Genomic DNA, 21,927 nt, shown 5'->3' on the forward strand with positions numbered 1-21,927 from the left:
GTCCACCTTGGTGGGGAAAACTCTATGGTATGCCTATCCCAGGCAATGCCCTGGGGATTTCCCTGAGGTGGAAGGATTCAGAGGATTCCACAGCTCAGCAGAGTCACCATAACCCTGCTGAGCTGTAGTAGCCAGGAGCAGCACACAACAGAAGTGAAGCATCAACAACCACTATCATCCTTCCAGAGTGCCACAAGTCCCTGGGATGCCCAAATGACTTTCACAGGTCAGGAGACAGCATATTCTCCAGCTGACAGCACATCCTGCACAGCAGATGGGAGAATAGGAGTTTGGCTTATCCCCACTTTTCAGAAGGGGTGGTTTGGGGTTTTGTGATGCTTTTAAATATTATTTTGTTTTGCTCAAAGCAGAAGTCCTGTAACATTACACATCTAAAATGCAGTATACATATTTTAAACCTGTGTATACACATTTTAAGGCATCTGAAATAGTCTGGTGATCAATATTGAAAGGTAAAGTCTTTCATATTCTAGTAGCTACTGTTTTCAATAAAATTAATCAAAAAAAACTGTATCTGTATGAGACTCTTTTATTAAAAATACATATCTTCTGTTTCACATAAAAAGAACGAACACTTAACACAATTGAAAGAAATTGGACAGGAACTACTTGAAAAAAGACAGGTTCCTGTAATCCCAGAGCACCCAACCTTTACTGCACAAGCTACAAATTAAAATCTTTCTGTTCAAGACCCCAAGTGCTTGTCCTGCACACAGGAGAGCCCAGGAAGGTGCAGCTGGTCAGAGGCAGGGGTGCTAACTGCTCCCCAAAGGCTGTTCCTTGGCAGACATACCTGCAGGACACATGTGCTCTCTCCCACTCCAGGGAGGCCTGTCACTCCCCAGCCCTGGTGTGGGCACGATGGCAACCTTAGCAAAAAATAAAAACACTGGAGTGGCACTCAGCTCCAAGTGTCACAGGTTAACCATATTTTTCTGTAACAAAGGAAATACAGCACAGCACTTCCAGGTAATTTCACTTAGGATCCAGCAGAAACATGTTAACAGCACTGATGAAAGAAAACCAGCTATGCTTCTGAGATAGAACATGATGCAACAGTCCTTTTGCTGACTGAAACCTATGCTGGAATCCATTATCTTCTGGAGCCCCACTTTTCGTAACTCATTCATCTCTGGCTTTTGGAAAGACATAATTTTCAAACCAACAAGTTATCAGCTTAGGCAGAAGCAAATACTAATTAAAAGTTCTGTGCATAAAAATCCAAGTCAGAAAACAAAAGAGCTGTCAGAGACATCTGCTATTAAAGTGCACAGAAAACAACACTGGCCAAACGTATATTCTTGTAGAAAGCAACAGTTTGCCAGGCTGTCATTCTTCTTCTGGAGATGCTGAAAATTCAGCTCCTTTTTAAGTCACCAAGAGACACATTCATCAACTGTAACAAATGATCAAAATGCTTTGCAAATTTAGGCTCAAAGAGTGTATCAAATGCTGACTGTAACATTTACTGGCCAACTCATAACTGAAGCAAGGCACAAAGAAGAAAAGACACTGAAGTGATGCAGAAGCAAGATGACATTAAATCACAAACCAGTGGCCCCTTTACTTTGACTTTACAAGGCATTAAAGGATATGGGCAGCTAAACGAGCAACAGTGTTTGACAACGAGACTAACAGTAAAGCCAAGTTCAGTTTTGAAGAAAAAAATCTGGCTCGCATGTCATGATCTGATTTAAAAAGATACTTCATACTCTCATACCCTGTAAATATAAAGGTATCATATTTAGGCCTTTAGAGGCATATCTCCTTACATATTCTGTATTGTCTGCAGTGTTAGTTCCTTAAGACTGCTGTTAAATCAAGCACCGTGTTAAAGGCCTGCCACTTTACTGACTATGCTGGGAATTATGATAGAGGTAGCTTCCTCCCTCAGTCCACTGAAGTCTGAGATCTGCCAACTAAAACACAATCTTTCTTTGCATACTGTTATTTCACAAATTTTAACAGACCAATATTTGCCCATTACAGTACTTGTTTCTATTTCTAACACCTAGAGGAGGAAACTAAATGGTTTTCAAGACCTTGGATGAATTTTCAGAACTGGAATTAAATAAATTTATTTCTTTTTTTTTTTGAAAAACAAATTTATTCTGGGATTAATGAAGTGCAAATATCCACTAAGCTCCAGAATGCCACCAATCAAAGCAGCTTTCCTTACTGGGATGACATCCTAAACATAAGATCTCAATTTACCAAAACCTGAGAGAATCAAATGCTTGCTTTAATTACAGCACTCTTCAACTCACTGTCATGAAATTTTCAAGTAATGTCAAAGCCCATATTGAAGAGCTTGGATCCTTAGGGCTCATCTGCTGCTCTGTATTTTAGAAGGCAAAAAGTGATTTAAAGACATCCCAGGTTGGGAATTTACAATCCCTCCTCATCCTTGTAGAACTACATGGTGAAGCTCAAAAGTTATTCAAAATCTCATCTTACGAAAAATAGGAATAGGAAACTTTCTGCATTTATGAGGTGGCAGCAGGGGAAATAACTGGATTTTGAAAGGTGTTAAAGAACCAGGCTGAAAAGGTTAAGTCTTGATCAGTAATGAAATAAGCTACAACTTGAAAAGTCCATCATCCATAAAGATCAACTCTGAAAAAAACCACAAGCTCATTGTTCCTTGTATATACATTTTTAAGAAACATCTAGATTAACAAATCTCTCCCCAGGGTTATAATTCCTTTTTCAGAGAGATGTTGTTATAACTTGTATACAGTGTTTCAAAAGACTCTTTCATAGTCTTTAGAATTCTTTATGATTTTCCTAACCCTTTTTGCAGTGAGTGACACTTCTCTCCAGAACTGAACACTTTATATCATACTTGAAATTCCATTTTTAAGAAGGCCTCCAAATAAAACATTCAAAGTTCTAATCACAATTTTTAAATAGTAGTGTTTTTAGTTTTAATCACAAAATAGATCTAATGAATTTGCTAACTCAGTAAAAAACAGACTAGAAATAAAATTCACAAAAGATTTCTAGCCTCCAGTAATTCACAAAATGCTATTACAGCATAGAACAACATTCTTAGTTAAAGCAGTTTTATTCCTTCTGACAGCTACTTTGAAAATAAAGGGTAATTTGGCACTAATTCTGTTACAGAAGTTCCAAAGCAGGTATCTGTTTGTGTGTACAGTGAAAAACAAAGAACAGTGCACAGAACAGAATTAGTCTGCCAAATACCCTTTTCAGACATCACATATTACAATGTGTGGGTCTGGATGAACAATAAACTCAGTGAATCCCCTACACCCACTTCTATTGCCTGCATCTGGACAATACACGGGTGCAAGGGTCTTACAATGAGATAGGAATCTAGGAATAGCTTATCAAATTTCCAAGACGTTCACACTTCCTTTGACATCAGCAAGCAAAATGATGGATGCATACAATTGTTAGTGTACTGTTCCAGCATTAGCAGCAACTGCGACTGTAGTGAGCTCAGAGCCAAAAAAATAAGGAAAAAAAGGAAAGGTGGTCAAGAAAAACAAACAGACCAGAACAGCAACAGACTTGCTGAACTCGGGCCTCCACGGCTTTGCGCCTTGGGAAACTTGACCTTACAAAGAATTATGCTCAGTGCATGGCAGCACAGAGAATCAAGCCTGCAATTTTCATGGCTTGAACGAGCACAAGAGCTTGGCTTCCAAGGCTTTGTCTCCTTAAGATGAATGTGTCACAACAGGAATGTCAATTTCTACGGCAGAGAGGCGAGAACGTGCGGAGTAGGGCTGAGAGGCATAGCTGTGCATGCTGGGGGCGTGGGAATACAGGGGCTGCCAGAAGGGAGAAGGGAGGCTTTTGCATGCACAGTACCACAGGAACAGCAGGATGGAAGTGAAAAACAGACCGCCAGCACTGGCAATGGCAATAAATACAGAGATGTCAAAGCTGAAGATGGGCTCGTATTTTCTGTTCAGATAATTGTTATAAAAAATGACCCAGATGGACGGAGTGAGACAAATGGCACAGGCAAGCAGGAACAAGAGGCCGGCCACGAGATGGCAGCCTGCGCTGTTTACCAGGCACTTGGCCAGTTTGACATTTGGCACGCTCGATACAAAGGCCGTGTTACACATGCCAATCATGCAGAGGAACAGAGCTGAGACAGCAGTAAACATACTCAGAGGAAGGGCAAACTGAAGAACACGCAAATCCAGCTGATCGACAGCTGTGTACCACTGTGGGTCATAGATCACACAGTCTCTGCTCCCATCAAAGCGCGCACACTTAATCCAGAGTCCAGTGTAAACGGTCACATTCCTCTCGTTCTTGTTGTATGTGTACAGTCTCATCTGCCTCCAGTTTGGAAGCAGAACTGCTGCAAGGAGCCCAGCTACTGAGGCTGTTCCACTGAGGAAGGCCAGTACGGTCGCTGCATGAACATCCCTGCAGCCCATATTTGCCCACAGAGGTTATTTCCTGCAATTAAAAAGAAAAATATAAATGAAAACTATGGACACAGGACTATCTACAGTTGATTTTTGATTTTAATAAACTTAGATGACAGCTAGTAGGCACTAACTCCGTGGCACCTTCTTTGTCTGACACGCTTAAGACAGTGGTAACACTGTCTTAAAAACCACTAAATTCATGCTTTAATGAAATGTCAGGTTATTTCACAGACTTCTCAGCTGACAGACTGTTGAAGTTGCTGTGTTCAAGATGAGAAAGAAGCACATTTGAATGTGTGAGTCTACACAACCACGATTTAAGTTCACCTGTCCTCAACTGGCAACTCCCTGTCTTTAGCGCAGATACAATATCAGAGCACATGCTCAGTCCTACCATGCTGCTGCGTGAGTAAAAGGGAGTTGCTGCATCATTAGACTGGCAGGGAATGCATATGTAGGCAGTTATACTCATTTTATATAGGCCAAACTGTTGACAAGAGCTGTGAGAGTGGTGGAGGCTCTGTTGAGTAACTTACTATGAATTTTTCAACCTGCCACACTACTCCTGCCTTTCAGAATCAAGTGTCCAAGTACACAAACAACTACAGAAAGCAGATGACTTTTCAGCTTTCACATTTTCCATTCCAGAGGTGTTAATACAGCTTCCTTTTCAATATAACCACGGTCTGCATACCTACTATAGCCTCTTGTCTCCAGAGATGCTGAGAAACAGTCGCAATGATGGGCCTTTACAAAACAAACAAAAACTTAAAAAAAAAGACCCAATTCAAGTTATCAGTTATCCCTTCTCTGCATGACCAAGATATATCAAAGAAGCCTAATACATAACAGACTTTGAACATTTACCCCAGTGTACTTGAAGCCAGACACTAAGAATTATAGTACCTAAAAATGAACAGATACTTTGCAAATTCTTACTGAGCACCATTCAGTTATAAACTCCTTCTGAAATGTCTTCCAAATCATTATACTGCACTGTGCATATCTATCAAATGTTTGAACTCATAAACCAATCCCTTAAGTACCAGAAGTTCTGCTTAATGCACATACAAATAACTGAGTATCTGTATCACAGAAAGGTTATAGACATGGCTGCAAACAAAAAGGCAACTGCATCTGATCCCTCACTCTCCTTTTGCAAACATCCAATGACAAGGCAGCTCCAGTTATCAGGTAAGGAATTCCCATGCATAATGGAAACACACTAAAAGCATTATCAATCCATACAGCTAGCCAGCAGTCTATTGATTTATAGACAAAGGAAGTTCAATTTGTTTCCTAAGAAAGCATTAGGCAATTATTTTATGCCCTCTAACCCTGAAGAACTGGACTGTAGTGTGGATACTTTCATTTAAGTGCTGATCACTGTCTAGATTCTAAAGAAGCACTCTGGAAAGAAATAATGACAACCACATTTATGCTAAAAAACTACCTTGTTTGTCAAAAAGACAGCATTATATTGTTGCTAAGGACAGCTGAGCATGGGCAAGCTTCTCTTCCCATGGCAGTAAACTTTTCAGATGGCAGGTCATTAACAGGATAGCCCCTGGGTAGAGGGACCAGAGAAGTATTTCCATTATGACGATTTTAACGTGATGCTTAACCCTAGCTTCAGTAAGGTCAAAACAATCCACTTGCAAGAAAATGGAACTCTAACACATGAACTTCAGGGGTAAATCTAATATTGCATCAAATTTTGTTCTCCTCAAGCTTGATGCTTTTGCTCTTCCACAAAGAGCTTGCTTTTACCTGGATACAACGTCCATGCAGACAGGGCATACTCCAAGACAGAGCTATGTATGAACCAGCTGGAATAAACACATGACTGACCATTTTCAGAAACCTACAGTTTCTGAAAATTCATTTGTAGTAGCAGATTACAGCAAACAGGCACATTACCCACCATCCCTTCCGTCAGGGGAGACCTATCCCATCTTGCAAGTACTTCTGGCTTTATGATTGTAATTATAGCTTCAGATCCCTGATGAAGACAGTAACAAAAGAGGTGTTGTCTTAATTAGATGGCTTCAGTGCACTTACCAGCAGTGTCCTCAAACTAACAGAAACTTTAGCAACTTCTATAAGCAGGAAAAAGGTGTTACTGCATCTAAAAAACAGAACAGAGTCGACATCACATTTGTTTCATGCAATTTCAGCAACAGCATTTACATTGCAATTCAGGAATTAGGAGTATCAGTTATGTTTGCATTAGGCCAACTCCATCACCTCTACAATTGGCTCTTATTTAAAAAACACAATTCAAACTACTTTTTTTTCTTTCTTCATTTTTTTTTCTCCAGAGCTTGCTATCTATCTATTCATCTCAAAAGACAAAGGTGCAAAAAACTGCTTCTCTCATGGGCATTCCAAGACACAGAGTTTGCATCCTGAATTTAATGTTTTTAGCAAAAAATCTGTAAGAAGTCATACCAAATGATTACTGCAGATGTTAGGTTCAAGGCTGCACTTAAACAGCAGTGAGGAAAGGGTGCAATGATTACTTAATGTCAGAAAACAAAGGACAAGCTCTAAATTGTTTATATATCTTGTGGGTCTCTATTCCTTCCTGCCTTCCACATGAAGGTTTCAAGGAAACTGGAGAAAACCAGGAAACACTGGAAATGCCTTTTCAACAGCTGCCCAGCTTTTCCAGAGGAAAAGATCCTCTTGTGGATTTTCTACCCCCACATCTAAGTCCCAAAATCAAATCTGCAGGTCAAAATAGGTAAATCATTTTACTACTGGACAGCATCAGACCTCCAAGTATGTCAGTATGCAACTGTTAAAAGTAACAACCTACCGACAAAATTGTTGGGCTAACGTGCAAAGACAGAGTTTATTCTAAACTACCCATATCAAACCCTGAAATATTATAAAATGAATATATGAATAGGCTCCATCACCTACAAAAGCAGCAAAGAAATCCTTCTATCAAACTATCTATGCAAGAAAGAGGCTTTACAACACAGTGATGAACCCTGCTTTTTCACTGAATGAGAAAGAAGGCTTCGGATTTGGAAACTCATTAATAAGAATACTATTGCATGTAAGACACAACTTTACAACACAGTGATGAACCCTGATTTTTTTACTGAATGAGAAAGAAGGCTTCGGATTTGGAAACTCATTAATAAGAATACTATTGCATGTAAGACACAACTGCAGACGCCCAGCTTGGAGCAGCAGCTTTTGTTCACTAACATTACTGATGAATTTTCAAGCCTTTGGTGCATTTTGCAGCTGAAGCCAAGATAAACATACAGACCTCCCTCTGCAGGTTCACACCCTTGAACAACCACAACAACATAATTAAATAGAAAATTACTGCAGGCAAACAAAGCTGTCAGAGGGAGCTGTGCCCAGCCCAGGAGTCCTTCCCATTAAATGATGAAACTTGTGTTGTAATAAACAGATACAGAGCAGCTATGGAATACTGCCCAACACCCAACTCATTTCTGCAGACAAGAAGTTTATTTTGATTTTTTCTTCCTCTCTTTAGTCCATCTGATTCTTATCTATTCCTGGTGGTGTTGAATAACTAGGGACCTCAGCCACTTGTCAACTAGTTGTCCAAGGGAAGAAAGCACACTTTGGCCAGATAAAACCCTGCCTTGCCTTAGATTCTTGGCTTCAGTTTCTTCCATGCCAAGGATTGTAAAGCTGTACTGTGAAAGGCCCTTCTATCTGACCCACAGAAGCTACCAGTCCTAACAGCACCCCTTAATAATGACAGCTTTTACCTCCTGTTCTAAAGATCCATGCTGCTGTAACAAGAGATGCTGGCTGAAGCTGGTTAAAAACTGTGGTTAAAGGCCCACAAGATTAAAAAAAATTTAAAAAGACAACAAAAAGGACATTTACTATAGACATAATTCAGAAATTAGTAAAACCAGCTCTGTTCCCTTGCATGGCCAGGAGAAGCCCATGGTCTGGGAAGCATCACTATTTAGTAAAGCCCTGTAGGAGAGAACTCACAGTATAATTTATCAACACAAACGGTTGCCTAACTAGCCACAACAACACGAGCAGTTCAAAATTTTTCCCGAGTTTTGGCTAACTGGCCACCAGAAACTGGAGGCCTACATCTCGCCAGTTTCAAGGGACTGGCTCAGAACCACTGCCACCAGTCTTTTTTATTTTAATTCTGGGAATCAATCATGCAGTTCCACGTTCTACAAAACTCCTTTTAAAATTAAATATAGATGTAACGGGTTAGAATTAACGATCCCGTGCGGGCCCGGCCGATCCCGGCGCGCCGCGGCTCCCGGCCGCCCCTCCGCGCCCGCGGGAACGGAGAACTCCGCCGGCCCGGGCCGGAAACGCCGCTGCTCTGAAACACGTCCCGGCGATAAGGCAGCTGACCGCAGGTGGGGGGAAGCCGACTGCGGCAGGCAGCTACGGCCCACGGCGCACAGCTCCGGTCAAACCACGCTGCCTGTTAGTCCGAACACACCCCCACTGCCCCCTTAATGAGTGAGGTTAACACCGGTGTTCACGAAGTCCGGAAAAGCAAAATGCTATTTTCAGCTGTGAAACAGCCTGCAGAAAAGGAGGCTCAGGGGTGATGTTATCACTAAAGAGCAGCGGACGCACGGAGCGAACACACAGCGTCCCCCCGGGGAGCACCGCCGATCCCCGCCCGCGCCAGCGCTCGCAGCCTGCCGCACAGCGATCCCGGACTCGCGGGGGAGCCGGGAAGCGCCGCAGGGCCCGGGCTCGCCGTGCCCGCTCACCTTGCCGCCGCGCTCAGGAGGCGCCATGGCCGCCGCTCCGCGACAGGATGAGAAGAGATGTCCTCAATCTGTACCAGGGCAGATTCAGATTGGACATCACAAGGAATTTCTTCACAGGAAGGGTAATGGGCTGCCCAGGAAGGCAGAGGGTAGAAGTGTTTAAGGAAACAGTGGACATGGCATGAATGAATGCCATGAATGACCATGAATGCCATGGTCTAGTTGACAAGGTGGTGTTCAGTCATTGGCTGGACTCAAATCTCACAGATCTTTCCCAATCTAATTGATTCTGTAATTCTGTAAAATGGAGTATCAAAAATTATTGACAGCCTATTCTTAACATTAGGGAAAGCATGCTAGCCCCAAACACAGTAAAATTAGAGGAAAATCACAGTAAGAACCAGTACCAATGATGGGAAAAAAAAGCATTATGAGAAACCATACCTTTCTTTCCAGTGACTGCTTTAACAAAATTTAAAGAAGCAGGGTATGATACATATATTACAAAACAAAACTAAACCAAACTAGAAGGCTTTAATGTATTCAGTGTTATTTTGCTTTACAAGCAATTTAATAGCTTTAAAGTACAAAACACCCTGACAATAAAGGACTTCAAATTTTTTTTCAAAGTAAAATGTGAGTGTGCCTTCTTGTAATACAAAATCTGGAACACTAAATATTTCCAAAAATGTATAGCTCTGTTGAGAAGAAGCAGTATTCTTCACCAAAACGTAACATAAACCCAACAACTCCATAAAAGGAGGAATCACAAACTGAGCACAGGAATTTGGAATCAAGATTTATACAACTACGATAACTGCAGTAGGCACCAGCAGGTGTCAAAAAAACCTCCAACATTACAAATCAGTCTTGCTTTTAGTGCTCCTACAAGTCACTTCCTAGTAGCCATTCATATGTGTTTTCCTTTAAATCCTTAAAATCAACAAACCCCCTACAATCCAATGCCTGTCACAACAGCAGAACTCGTAAAATTTCTCCATCAGAAATTCCCCTTGGTTCTGCTGATGCCCACAGGACATGCAAAGTTGTTGAACTTGCTCCTTTGTGCATGTTAAATTCCCTCCATTCCTCTCACTTGGCAAAAAAATATTCCAGGGATCACCAGGCGTTAAGCAGTGCTTTGAGTTACACATACTTTGGTCTTTACACTGTTGAGCTTCGTAGCCAATGTAAATAAAAAAAAACTTGTCTCTTTCCCCACTGATAGTCAATATAAATAAAAAAAAAAAAACTTGTCTCTTTCCCCACTGTGCCCTACCCAAGTGCCTAAAGAAATGGAGGTAAGCAGGCAATGATGGAAGAGGGAGCAATGAAATGGAAGGTCTGCACAACAAAGGCTTCATGTGCATAGTTAAAATATTAAAATGTGCTGGATCCATTCAGGAATGCCAGCTTCTATTAATTTGTTCTTCTTTGGAAGTTTGTAAAAGCAGGAGTTTCTTTTTCCGATATTCTTCATTCACCTGCTCTGCTTGCTCATCTATGGATTTTCTTAGACATGTTTTGAGTTCCTCAATTCCTTCTCCAGTATATGTAGATACAGGAATCACCTCTCTGAATTCAAGAGTATTTTCTGGAATCATTTCTTCCTCTAGTAAGTGAAAGAAGTCTGAAAAATTGTATTGAAAAAGTTAGTACAATCCCCTGTATCACTACAAATACTGTATCACTACAAAGCCCATAAAATCCCATTAAATGTAGAAAATATACTTTAATAAATTACAGTTATAAACATAGCTGTAATTAATATACATACTATCTGCATAATTAGTCTTCTCAAATCTCAGAAGACAAGCACTAATATAGCAGTTATACCATTCTTAATGCGGCCATGAGAAGATTCTATACACTTCCAGTGAGTACAAAGAAATCCCAAGTTGCAGAATATGGGAGAATATGGCCCTAAGCCTTTCTGGTTTCTACACACTCCAGAAAAGAGAAAGCAATTCACCCCAAAGTAATTGCAAGATTGAAATAAACCTACATAGACCTTTCCATAATTTTCAAGTGTTTAGGCCAAAATCACATGACAAACGGAACATATGTCAGTGCCTGTGAGGGCACCTTCTATGCAGGTTACTCTTATTCCAGACACCTAGACTGGAAACTTGCTCTCCCATATCATGGCTGGGAAAGATCATCTTGGATATCTCTATTTTATTACAATCATTTCCCAACAGTGAAGCCATGACAAATGCATATAAACACAGCTCTAAATTTTAAACATATGTTCAAATAAGAAATTTAATAGCCGACTTCAGCTTCAAACAACTCTCTGCCAATGCAGTTATCCCTATGAAATCTTACTACTACTTTTGATGAGAGCTATTGTCGGAATTTCATTTACCCTGAGGATTCTCTAGTTGTGTCATAAGTTCATCCAAGTTATCCTTTGCACAAGGCAAATCCATTTTATTAATGGCAAGAAGTGCAGGCTTTGATACAAGTTCCTCTTTGTACAGCTCCAGTTCCTTAAAAAAAAAGTAAATTTCCTTTAATAAGTATTTGTAGTTTAACAAGTGCTACTTTAATTTTACATCTCCTCTTGCATTTGTTTAATTGCCTAAATAGCCCTTCATGCCCAAGCAGCTGTGAGTTTGACTCAAGTGCTCAAGGCTGATATAATACAGCACAGAAGAAAATAATGTTCAGTGATTCAGTAATTTTTTTGCTCAAAGACAGATTTCAGGTAAGCAGGCTAGCTCATTCTGAAATGCCTCTTACAAAAAGAATGAGAGTTTTAGTTTTTGTTTATTCATTCATGAACACAAAATCATTTTCAGAAAAACTTCAGACCTATAAAACATTTAAGAAAATAATTTAGAGAGTGTTATAATTCTTAAACATTTTAATATTAGAAAATCACAACCTGAATAAACTAAAAATAAACAGCAATACCTGAAATTTACAAGATTCATCAACTTAAGTCACACAGTTAGAGATAAATTCTAAGTTGCATAATATGTATTATTTTAATCAGAAGCATAGTTAAGAGATGGAAATAGAGAATGTCTGCAAAGCTGGGGCCTGATGGTTTATGCAGTAAGGGCATCAAGGCAGGGCTTTAACTGTAACCACACATTTCTACTTCTAAAAATGCTACTGGATTGGGGAACTGAAAATTATGTGTCTTTTTACCTTTACTTGACTGTAAGAAATATCCTACATGCTGCACAGATTAAACAATTCTATTAATAATTATGTGGTGCCCAACATAAACTAGAGTGGTTTAACCTGGACAAGTAAAAATAAGGACTTCATCATTTTGGAGAATCTTTATGGTCACTGGCCTTACATTATAAATCCAGAAGACCCACTAACATTTGAATGTTTCTCCATCAAAACTGAGCCATTCTCTTGACTCAACACTTAACTACAGCTGTCACATAGGAATATGAGAACTTACCTTTGTTAGAAGCAATATTGTTTCAAAGGCTGTTCTGAATGGAGTCTTCATAGACAGCTGAAACCCAGAAATATCAACCTGAAAAAGTTACACAAAAACAAGTTTTGTGGTGTAAAAATACTTATGCTACAGTATCAAGGTACTCTCCATCAACTACTTTGCCCTGGAATGTTTGCCCTGTTTACTCCTGGGCAAATAACAGAGGGCTACTAAACAGCAAAGAAACATCAGACACTGGAGGCACAAATTGCTTAATTCTGATACAGTGTTTCTCAAAGGTCTGGTTTTTAAACTTCTTATGGGAATCTTAAGAGAAAAAAAAAATCATGCTTTTGTTATGCTTGGAACACTTCACTGTTCTAAATTAATTGGAAATTTTCAATGATAAATTCTATTTAAGAACTTAATTTATCATTAGTCATTTGATTGGTCCATTCTGTAAACACAATTACAGCTATATTTATCATAATCATGCAAATTATAAATTACTTTCTAAATTCCAACTACATTTCAATTAAGATGTATTCTATTTATTGCACTTTGATTCCAATAAACTGTAAATTTTATTTAACTTACAACTAAGAGAAGCTGTTTGGTTCTCTCTACATGTTTGAGAAATTTGTGGCCCATTCCTTTGTTTGCATGTGCACCTTCAATCAGTCCTGGGAGATCAGCTACTGAAATCTAGGAAAACAAAAGTTTCAAACAAAATACTTCCAGTAAGCAAACACAGGGACTTTAAACTACCAACAGTGATTATCACTATACATAAACAAAAGAACCCAGACAAAATAATATGCATTGGCTGTTTCAGTACATTTACAATCTATCATTAGAAGCAGATTAAACAAAATGCTGCTAATTACACAGACCTGGTGCTTCTCATGTTCCCCCCCTCCCGTCTATTTTTAATAGCTGTCTGCAAAGTACAAAATAGAGGGTAATAATACCTCAGCAGAGACCTTACAAAATTTAGCTATTACCTGAGAATAAAACAGACTCTGAAAAGCGAGCAGTTTAGGTTATCACATTTGTATAGTGACATTTCTCACTGTCACTGAGAAAGCAAATAAAGTCTGTTCCTTGTGGCTACAGAGTATCATTACTCCAAATACAAGCCCACTTAACACTGCTCCCCTGAGCATCAGAAGCTACAAGAAGTTAATTTCTGCTCTTCAGCTCTAATGAGACTTTGATTACTCAATCAGCTCCCAGACAGAGCCCAGCAAAGACTGCCACAATGGACAGGGGCCTTGTCATTTTCTCTGCTGGTTGAGAGGGTTGTTGGCCAGCTGAGGAAGACTGAAAAAAAGCAGAGTGATAATGAAACCACCAAAATGGCTACTCAGTATGTCACAGAAAGCTAAGACAGAGAGCGAAGTAAAGAAGAGCAAAGGTAGGGTCTTCAAATCTATCTAATGCCCATTTAGACAGCAACTGGATTAAAGTGAACAATACCTGAAGCCAGCATACCATAAAATTTCCAGTGTGCTACTTAGTACAGAAGGGGACTCAGATACTCTGGTAGAAAATATAAGTGATTCTGCTAGTTTTCATGATCTGGTACTGAGACCTGAAACCCAATTCTACTCAGATCCTACTGAGTAGGATCAGATTCTACTTCTGTGTCTTTTTTTTTTTTTTTTCTCCAAACAGTAATGACAGACAGCACTAGGAAACCTGAATGTATTTTCTTTTTTATATCGTACTAAGATAAAATGAGCAAATTGTTACATATCTCTTTAAAAATATCAATGTTCTTTAGGAAAATATGAGTCATTGTCCTCTGAATGATAAAGGAAAGACACCTCAATCATTGCTCTTAATTACATTGCTTATGCTGTTTTGAATTCAGCAGTTGCAATATGGGGAGTACTTCCTCTTACCCCCAGAAGTTCCATGTGATCACAACCCCTAGTTCCCTCGACTTGAAAAATCATATAGTTTCTATATAGCCCCCAACACTGTGGAATAAAAGCCATGAACTGTAGAAATGGCCAACAATAAGGATCACTGGCTGTGACAACAAAAAGACTTCAGAAAAGAAAGCCAGGAGTGCAAGTACATCTCTTGCTGGAGAAAAAGACATTAATATGAGCAAGAGATCCTCATTCATGGCAGACAGTTTTTTGGAAGGGCTATGAAAAATCCTGTTTATTTGCAGCATAGCTTTCCAGGATAAACTAGCAGATAAAATTAATATAACCTTAAACATATTGCATCTCTGCAGGGAACCAGACAAACTAGGCTTACTTTCTTTAATACACAGTTTACTTGAAGTTTGTTAAATGAAGGTTTCAAGCATCAGCTACTGAATTTCCCTAGCATTATTGGTTCTGAAAGCAGAAACAGTAGGTTTTTGTCTTTTCATATCTGAGGATTATGTTTTTCTGGTTAACTCATCTGAAACCCTTTTATGCACTTGCCTTTTATCTTGAAAATGATGAGTCCAGTGCTGAATGTACTATACACTTCAAAAACAAAGTAAAAGCACATCAAAGAAGATTCAAGCTTGAAGAAAAAATGTTTGCTGTAACTTTTAAGTGAAGCTGGGGTCCAAAATCTATTAGCCTCTCTAGTCTCATTTAGCACTGGTCTCCCCATCAGTGGATACTGTAGAAAGGATTCCAGACACCACACAATTAATCTGACAACTTTTATCTGAAGAAGGTTGGAAGACCTTCTTCAGAAGTTTTATGCTGAAGAAGGTTGAACTCTGGGTGGAAGAGAGTTCACAAAAATTGAAGTGGCAGGGCCATAACTCCACCACAGCCTACCACAAAAGGAACTGGACCCAGGTGCCTCACCTCTCAGGCAGTGCAGTATCCTGGCTGTTCAGGTAATCACTATCACATTACACTATTTCAGTTTTTAATTAAAAACTCAACCCACCAAACAAAAAAAACCCTACGCCCCAAAAAACCAACCAAATCAACAAAAATGGCACAAAACTAGAAAAAAACCTAAAAGAAAGTTAGAACAGCCAACTTTGAAAGTCATCACAAGAAGTTAGGGTAGCAGGGTTATAATCACAAAACTCCCTGCCATTCACTAATGTAGATCTTCAGCCATTGGACAAATCTGCCACTATTTGAATTCTGAAAATTACTCACTCAGTCCAGAGCTCTCTGCACAGGCAACTTGCAAGAAATTTGCTTCTTCTAATTAAAAATAACAGGCTGGTCTCTGAAACAGTGATTTCTTTCCAAGTCCTAAACTTTTAAGAGTACACTAGGAGACAGCAATCTCAATTCCATAAACAACTTCACACCTCTAAGATTGTAAGCCAGGATTAGAACCGCAGAAGGAAGGTACGAGAAAATGAGAAGCCATTTATTAAAGTGACTTGAAATAAGCTCTACATCATAATACTGTATTTGGCTATGAAATTCTCTTATTATTACTTCATAAAACAGTACTTTTCTCACAACTCCTGTTAAGCCTGTATAATTGCATTTGACATGTACACATTATAGATACATATGAAAATACCTACAAGTTTTCATTCTCTTTCTGAAATTCTGTTAAGCAACATAAGTAGTCACTCCATATAACTTTAACAAACAATCAGAGTGAAGCTTCATACCAACCTGCTTATAATCTGCATACATGATCTTTCCTAGTTCAGGCTGTATTGTTGTGACTGTGGCAAGGGGACAGGAAGAAAACAAACTGGTTTTAACATTTAAAAAATCTAAAAGTTATAAAACATTTAAATATTGTAGAACTTTCTCAGTGTATTTAAACAAATGTGTAGTAGCAAAAAAAAAAAAAAAGGAAAAGGGATAAAGAAAAAGCAAAATAAGACAGATGAAAATTAGACCACATAAAATCCAGTGCTTGACCAAGTCTTATCTCCTTCTGCAGTTCTGCTCCAGTCATCCCAAAATGGGAACAGTGAAGGTAGAGAAGTCTCAGACATAAAAATATTACCTAGATTATGGATTAGCTTCCAAACAGGGATAAAACAACGAAAAGTAAAGTGAGATAGGACTCTTCAAACTGAGAAAAGACTGTAGAGAATTGGGAATGGTGCAAAAAGGTCAGTAGGAGCTATTGGTACTTGCACTCTTTAATTAAAGAAGATCAGATAATTAATTCAAACTTATTGATAGAAAAATAATAATTCTGTCCATTTGTCAGTGGACAGATTAAAACCCCAAAATCTTCTCTGTTGCAAGGTAGCAAGTTCTAAAGCATACAAGATGTTCAAGCAAAGGAACTTGACAGTACATATTCTGTAGACTGAGGATATTACAAACCACAGAGAGTCTCAGTTGCAATAAAAGGGGTTGAGACAAAAATAAATGTTAAATAGACCCTGCATTAACAGGTTGAAGCATTATGGGGGTGTATACATGAAAAACTGAGATGGGTAAAGGAACTGGACACTGAGGCAGCAAGTATCTCCTTGAAGTATTTCTTACAATTAAAAAGCCAGGCAACATTTCTACCCTGTTCTTTATTATAAATATTTACTATAAGCAAGTCAGTGAAAAGACTTCTTTTCCTTCTCAGTAAATATTACTGCTCTAAAAATAAGAGTATGAACTTACATGCATAATTTGCAATCTCAGGTTTGGCATGTGAAATCTTGCTTAACAAGGATGACTTTCCTGCATTTGGAAACCTAGAAGGAAAATCAGGATTGATACACTGAATAAACACCTATATGATTACTGTATATTTATTTCCAAATGTATTCTTCAATGCTATCAATTATTTTTCCACTCATTTACTCAGACTATTAGGGTTTTTTTACAAAACAAACAAGCCCTATTTGATTTACTTTTTGACATCAAATCTGAATAATTTTTCTAAATCCAACAATGCTTCCTAAGGATGCACACAGGAGAGTTATGTAAATAGAGGTGTAATTTATTTAAGTGAAATCTTTCGAAGTCACTCAGACAGAAATACAGCATTACCATCCAGACATACCTGGATTCACTCTTCATGTGCTATAGCTAATTTTGTAAATTATGCTTGCATTCTAAAAAGCTGTCATGCAAATATATCTTACCAGCTGGATTTACAGTCTCTCAGCATACACATCAGGTTTTATGAAAGTCTATACTTTAAGTACCAATGATACCTATGCTAGAGTTCAGCTAACAGAGCAATGCAAATGCAAACTCAGAGAGAGTGAGACTGCATATAGACACACACATGCACAGTGTATGAGTGGTTTTAAGGCAATGAAGTTGCATGAGGGATCCTGAAGTTAGTACTAACCTGTTCTGCTACCAAGTAAACCTAAAAGAACACCTACCTAGGAACTGGTCTGTGGACACCTGTCTGTTGTAACATTTTCACTTTACAAGGGACAGCCATACCTGCATCCTACAACAAAAGTGTTCTTTAATGGATACACCAGATTTTACAAAAGCTTCTTCACAGAACACATCTACCCACTGAAATGAAACCTAAGGTAAGACTGAAATTGTAACACCCACTTGTTTTAAAGATTAACCTGAGCTGGAAAAGGCACAATAGCTTTGATCCATGTAAAACTTGAAGTTAATGCTGACATCCAAGGATAGAATGCAGTCCTTATTCTTAGCACATACTCCATCCAGAAAGTCCACACAAGACTTTCATTCTGAGATGAAATTCACAAATATTCATCTCAGAATGACCAAATAAAACTCTATCTACAGGCAACTCAACACAGTCACAAGATAAAAAGACAGGTGTCCCACAGAAAACCAAATAGTCTCCACTTGAATACATGGAGAAGAACCATGGCCTGTTAACAAGGCTGGCTGGTACTATATTACAGGCCTTTATAAAGAGGCTGTACATAAATCTTTCTTAAAAAAAAGAAAGCAACCTAATGACTCTTGTTATAATAGGGAAACTATTGAGTGCAGTTTTCATATACTCTGATGTTGAAAAGTGCCTTAAAGACATTCCAAAAGGCTACTCTGGTCATATACTCGAGAAGGCATTGGTTTCCACTGAAGTAGATTATGTTCTTTGAAGTTTAAATTGCAACCTAGACTAACACATCACAACTTGTACCCAAACTTGATGGGCCTTTCTCAAGTCTACATAGTTTTTTTTTTACCTGATCTAATAGCAAACCACTCACAAAAAAGGCAAAAATAGCAAGCAAAGAGATCAAAGTACAACCACAACCATTGGAGGCTGATTCATACTCTCAATAAGAAAATTATATGCTTCTCTAATTGACTGATAATGATTTTTGTGTCCATTTTGAAGGCAAACTGTCAGCTGAAATACAAGATTAAAGAAGCACCAGCATCATAAAACTCCTGTACTTTCACACTGATCAAAACAAGAAAAAAATTCTGTCATGTAACTACTGAAGACCAATTGAAAATTATGTAACTTTAGAGAAATTTTATATTGTCAAAATTATTTCTAATAAAAAAATAGTGTATCAATCTGTCTTCAAGTTTCTATTTTTTATCCACGCCGTCTTCAAGTTTCCATATTTTATTGGTATATAGCAACTATACTATTTCCACCTCAAACTCATCACTACATGTTTTTTTATTAATAAGGACCACAGGGCTGATTTATGTTAGCAGATGTTGAACAGAACAACAGTTGTACTACACTACAAGTGTAGGCTGTTGAAAGCTTTCTCCAAATAAAAATATACTTATCTGCATTGTTATAAAGCAGCAACATGGATATTCAAGTCCTACTGTTCTAGTTTGTAATTACTTCCTTCCAACATTACAAGCTGGTTTTTTGGGAGAGTAGGAAACATAGCCTTTGGAATTCTCTTCAGAATTTCTACTGTAAGGATCTACTTGTCCCAGTGACATGAAGTTAAACACTCAATATGCAGTGTTCTTGGCACTGTTTTGCACCTCCTACCTACTTAATAAATATTGTGCTAAGTGTATTGTGGCCATCACTGCAACTGCTAAATACAATTATATTACAAATTATATATTATCCTGATTCATGAAGCCCTTCACTCACTAAAACATAACGAATACTTTCAAATGTAAAAATTCATTTTAATAGCTTTAAACTCAATCTGATTTTTTCAAACTGCAAATAACTTAGGTGGCAATACAAATGCACAATTAACACTCATCATCCAAATTCAAATTTCTTTGAAATCTAATTTGAAATGTACTACTTTGTTTTCTAATATTAGTTTTCAAACTACTGTACTTACCCAACTAAGCCAACATCTGCTATAAGTTTCAGATCAAGGTGAACAGTTCTCCTCTGACCTTTGCAAGGCAGAAAGTTTGTAGCCAAAGAGCCTCCAAGACCTCCACGAGCCGCTAAGAATCTCTCTCCTGCTGCATTAAGCTCTCCTGAAAATAAATTTGTTAGTGAAAAAACACAATCTTCTGCAGTAGTTAATTTGTGATTTTCCATTTAAAAATCTCCAGTTGTAAGACAATTTTGTGTATGCTTCCTTGCAAGAACTGTGCCCTCAAGGTGATGGTGATTTTCATTGTTTGGCAACAAATTAAAACCACCACACCCCAGTATTTTTCTCTGTCATTCAATCAGTCACCTCAAGAAAACTACAGTCAGGCAAAGTATGGCCAAGATTCTGAACCCTCCAACGTTTGAATTCAAGAATGCAAGGGAAAAATACGCATTGATAGAGATGTGGTTCCCTTCAGATGGTTCATATTTTTCATTAAGATGCAGACTATGATATCCCCCTTAGGGTTAGAATAATTAAAACAACAACAAAAACAAAAAGAACAACACTTGGATATCTTCAGCCCTCTGATATGCCTGCATCATAAACAAATCTTGCAATACATCCAGTGCAGTTAAACATCCAAACCAGGGCAATTTGGGAATTTAGTTTTAATTCTGAACAGTCTGAAAAGAAAAACTCTGAGAAACTGCAAGGGAACCATTGAAAGCTATTCCAAGAGTATTGAAAGACATCTTCCTAGTGAGTAAAAAACAGATATGCATTTTAAATAACCTAAAATTCAGCAAGGATCTTTGTCTTTTGAGCATTTTCATAATTCAGTAAAGATATAGGGACACTTACTTGGGTTTTACGGAGACATAACTTATGTGAGGGCACAAATGGTTCTGTGAAAGATCAGTATGGCTTTCAGCCTTTAACAAGTCCTTCCAAGCAAAGGACTTGTATGTAGTGATGCACACCAACTACAGCTAATTTCTGGAAGGGGTCCCTGCTTTTCCAACTATTTTTACAGTGTATATGTCAACTTGGCCAAACAAAGAAAAACACAGACATATTTTGGAAAGCCTGTAACCTTAAAACATCCTAGTATTAGAAATTCACTAGATGTTCTCAATAAATGTAACAAACATTAGACACCTTAAAACAAAGCAAATATTCTTACCAATCTGCTTGCCATCATCATCAAGAACTGAAATTCCCAAAGGCACGTGAACTTCACAATCTTTTCCTTTTTCACCTTTTAGAGCTTTAACACTGGGAGAAATTAAACCAGGCTTAGTACCTTCAGCTGACATTTTGCTTTCTGGAAAAGTTGTAAATAACAACTTTCATTAAATGGATACTTACCTGCTGTTGGCTCCTGCTCCAGCTACAAATCGCTTCTGGGGATATTTCTCCCTAATGCTCTTTAAGGTAGTCCTTTCTCGGGCGACGAACCAGACATCACCACCTCTTCCTCCTTCCCCTCCCAGATTAGGATAACCCATTCCACCAGTTCCTCCTCTCACATAGACCCGCAAATCGTCTATGAAGTTGCTGTACTAATAAAACAATAGTTTCAACATCAGTTAATTACGTTCTCTTTATATTTCGCTACACAGAAGCGCGGGTAAAACCGCTTGGACTGATCTTTCATGGCAATAAATGAAACTTCAGAAAGGAGTGTAATGTTTGGCACGTCTTCTCCGGCAGCGACACCTCACGGCGCGCAGGGTCCCGGGCAGCAGGCCGGGCCAGGCCGGGCGAGCCCGGGCTCCGCAGACCCGCGTGCCGCCATGGCGGGACATCGCCGACGGGCCCTGAGGGCGCCGGGCACCGCGGGCAGCACGGGCGGGGCGGGACGGGACCAGCCCGCACCAGCCGGCACACGGGAACTCCCGGAGAGGCCCCGCAAGCTGGACCGCGGCTCCCCGCCAGCCCTCCCCGCCGCCCGAGCGCCGCCTGCGGCACCGTCCCCACCGCTCTCCCGCACTGACCTTCCGCAGCACCGCCGCGCCGCACCGCACCATGGCGGGAGCAGCCGCCGCCCGGGCCCAAGCCCAGCCCAGGCCCGAGGCTGTGCGGAGGGCACGGGGCAGGAGAGCGGGCCGGCTCCGGGCGCCGCACGGCGGCAGCGTAGCACCGGCCCCGCTCCGG

At 39.3% G+C, this 21,927-nt stretch overlaps 2 protein-coding genes across 3 annotated transcripts; both read right to left on the minus strand.

Annotated features, from left to right (window-relative positions):
* Positions 1-534: 534 nt before the first annotated feature.
* CLDN12 (claudin 12) lies at positions 535-9,233 on the minus strand. Its single transcript, XM_041408657.1, has 3 exons — positions 9,194-9,233; positions 6,501-6,567; positions 535-4,467 (listed from the first exon to the last, which is right to left on the minus strand). The coding sequence occupies exon 3, from the start codon at positions 4,443-4,445 to the stop codon at positions 3,708-3,710; it is 738 nt and encodes a 245-aa protein (XP_041264591.1). The 5' UTR covers positions 4,446-4,467; positions 6,501-6,567; positions 9,194-9,233; the 3' UTR covers positions 535-3,707.
* A 1,197-nt stretch (positions 9,234-10,430) lies between these two features.
* On the minus strand, positions 10,431-21,921 carry GTPBP10 (GTP binding protein 10). 2 transcript variants are annotated; one of them, XM_041408823.1, is made up of 10 exons: positions 21,768-21,921; positions 21,139-21,327; positions 20,954-21,045; positions 19,783-19,927; positions 17,177-17,250; positions 16,211-16,263; positions 13,197-13,304; positions 12,621-12,698; positions 11,562-11,685; positions 10,431-10,823 (listed from the first exon to the last, which is right to left on the minus strand). In XM_041408823.1, the coding sequence occupies exons 2-10, from the start codon at positions 21,276-21,278 to the stop codon at positions 10,594-10,596; spliced, it is 1,044 nt and encodes a 347-aa protein (XP_041264757.1). In that variant the 5' UTR covers positions 21,279-21,327; positions 21,768-21,921; the 3' UTR covers positions 10,431-10,593. The 2 variants fall into 2 exon arrangements, with proteins under 2 accessions (XP_041264757.1, XP_041264756.1); XM_041408822.1 differs by having other exon boundaries at positions 21,139-21,332.
* Positions 21,922-21,927: the final 6 nt, after the last annotated feature.

This window comes from Onychostruthus taczanowskii, unplaced genomic scaffold (genome assembly GCF_017590055.1).
Source record: "Onychostruthus taczanowskii isolate IOZ18803 unplaced genomic scaffold, ASM1759005v1 scaffold3, whole genome shotgun sequence".
In the NCBI taxonomy this organism is placed as follows: Eukaryota; Metazoa; Chordata; class Aves; order Passeriformes; family Passeridae; genus Onychostruthus; species Onychostruthus taczanowskii.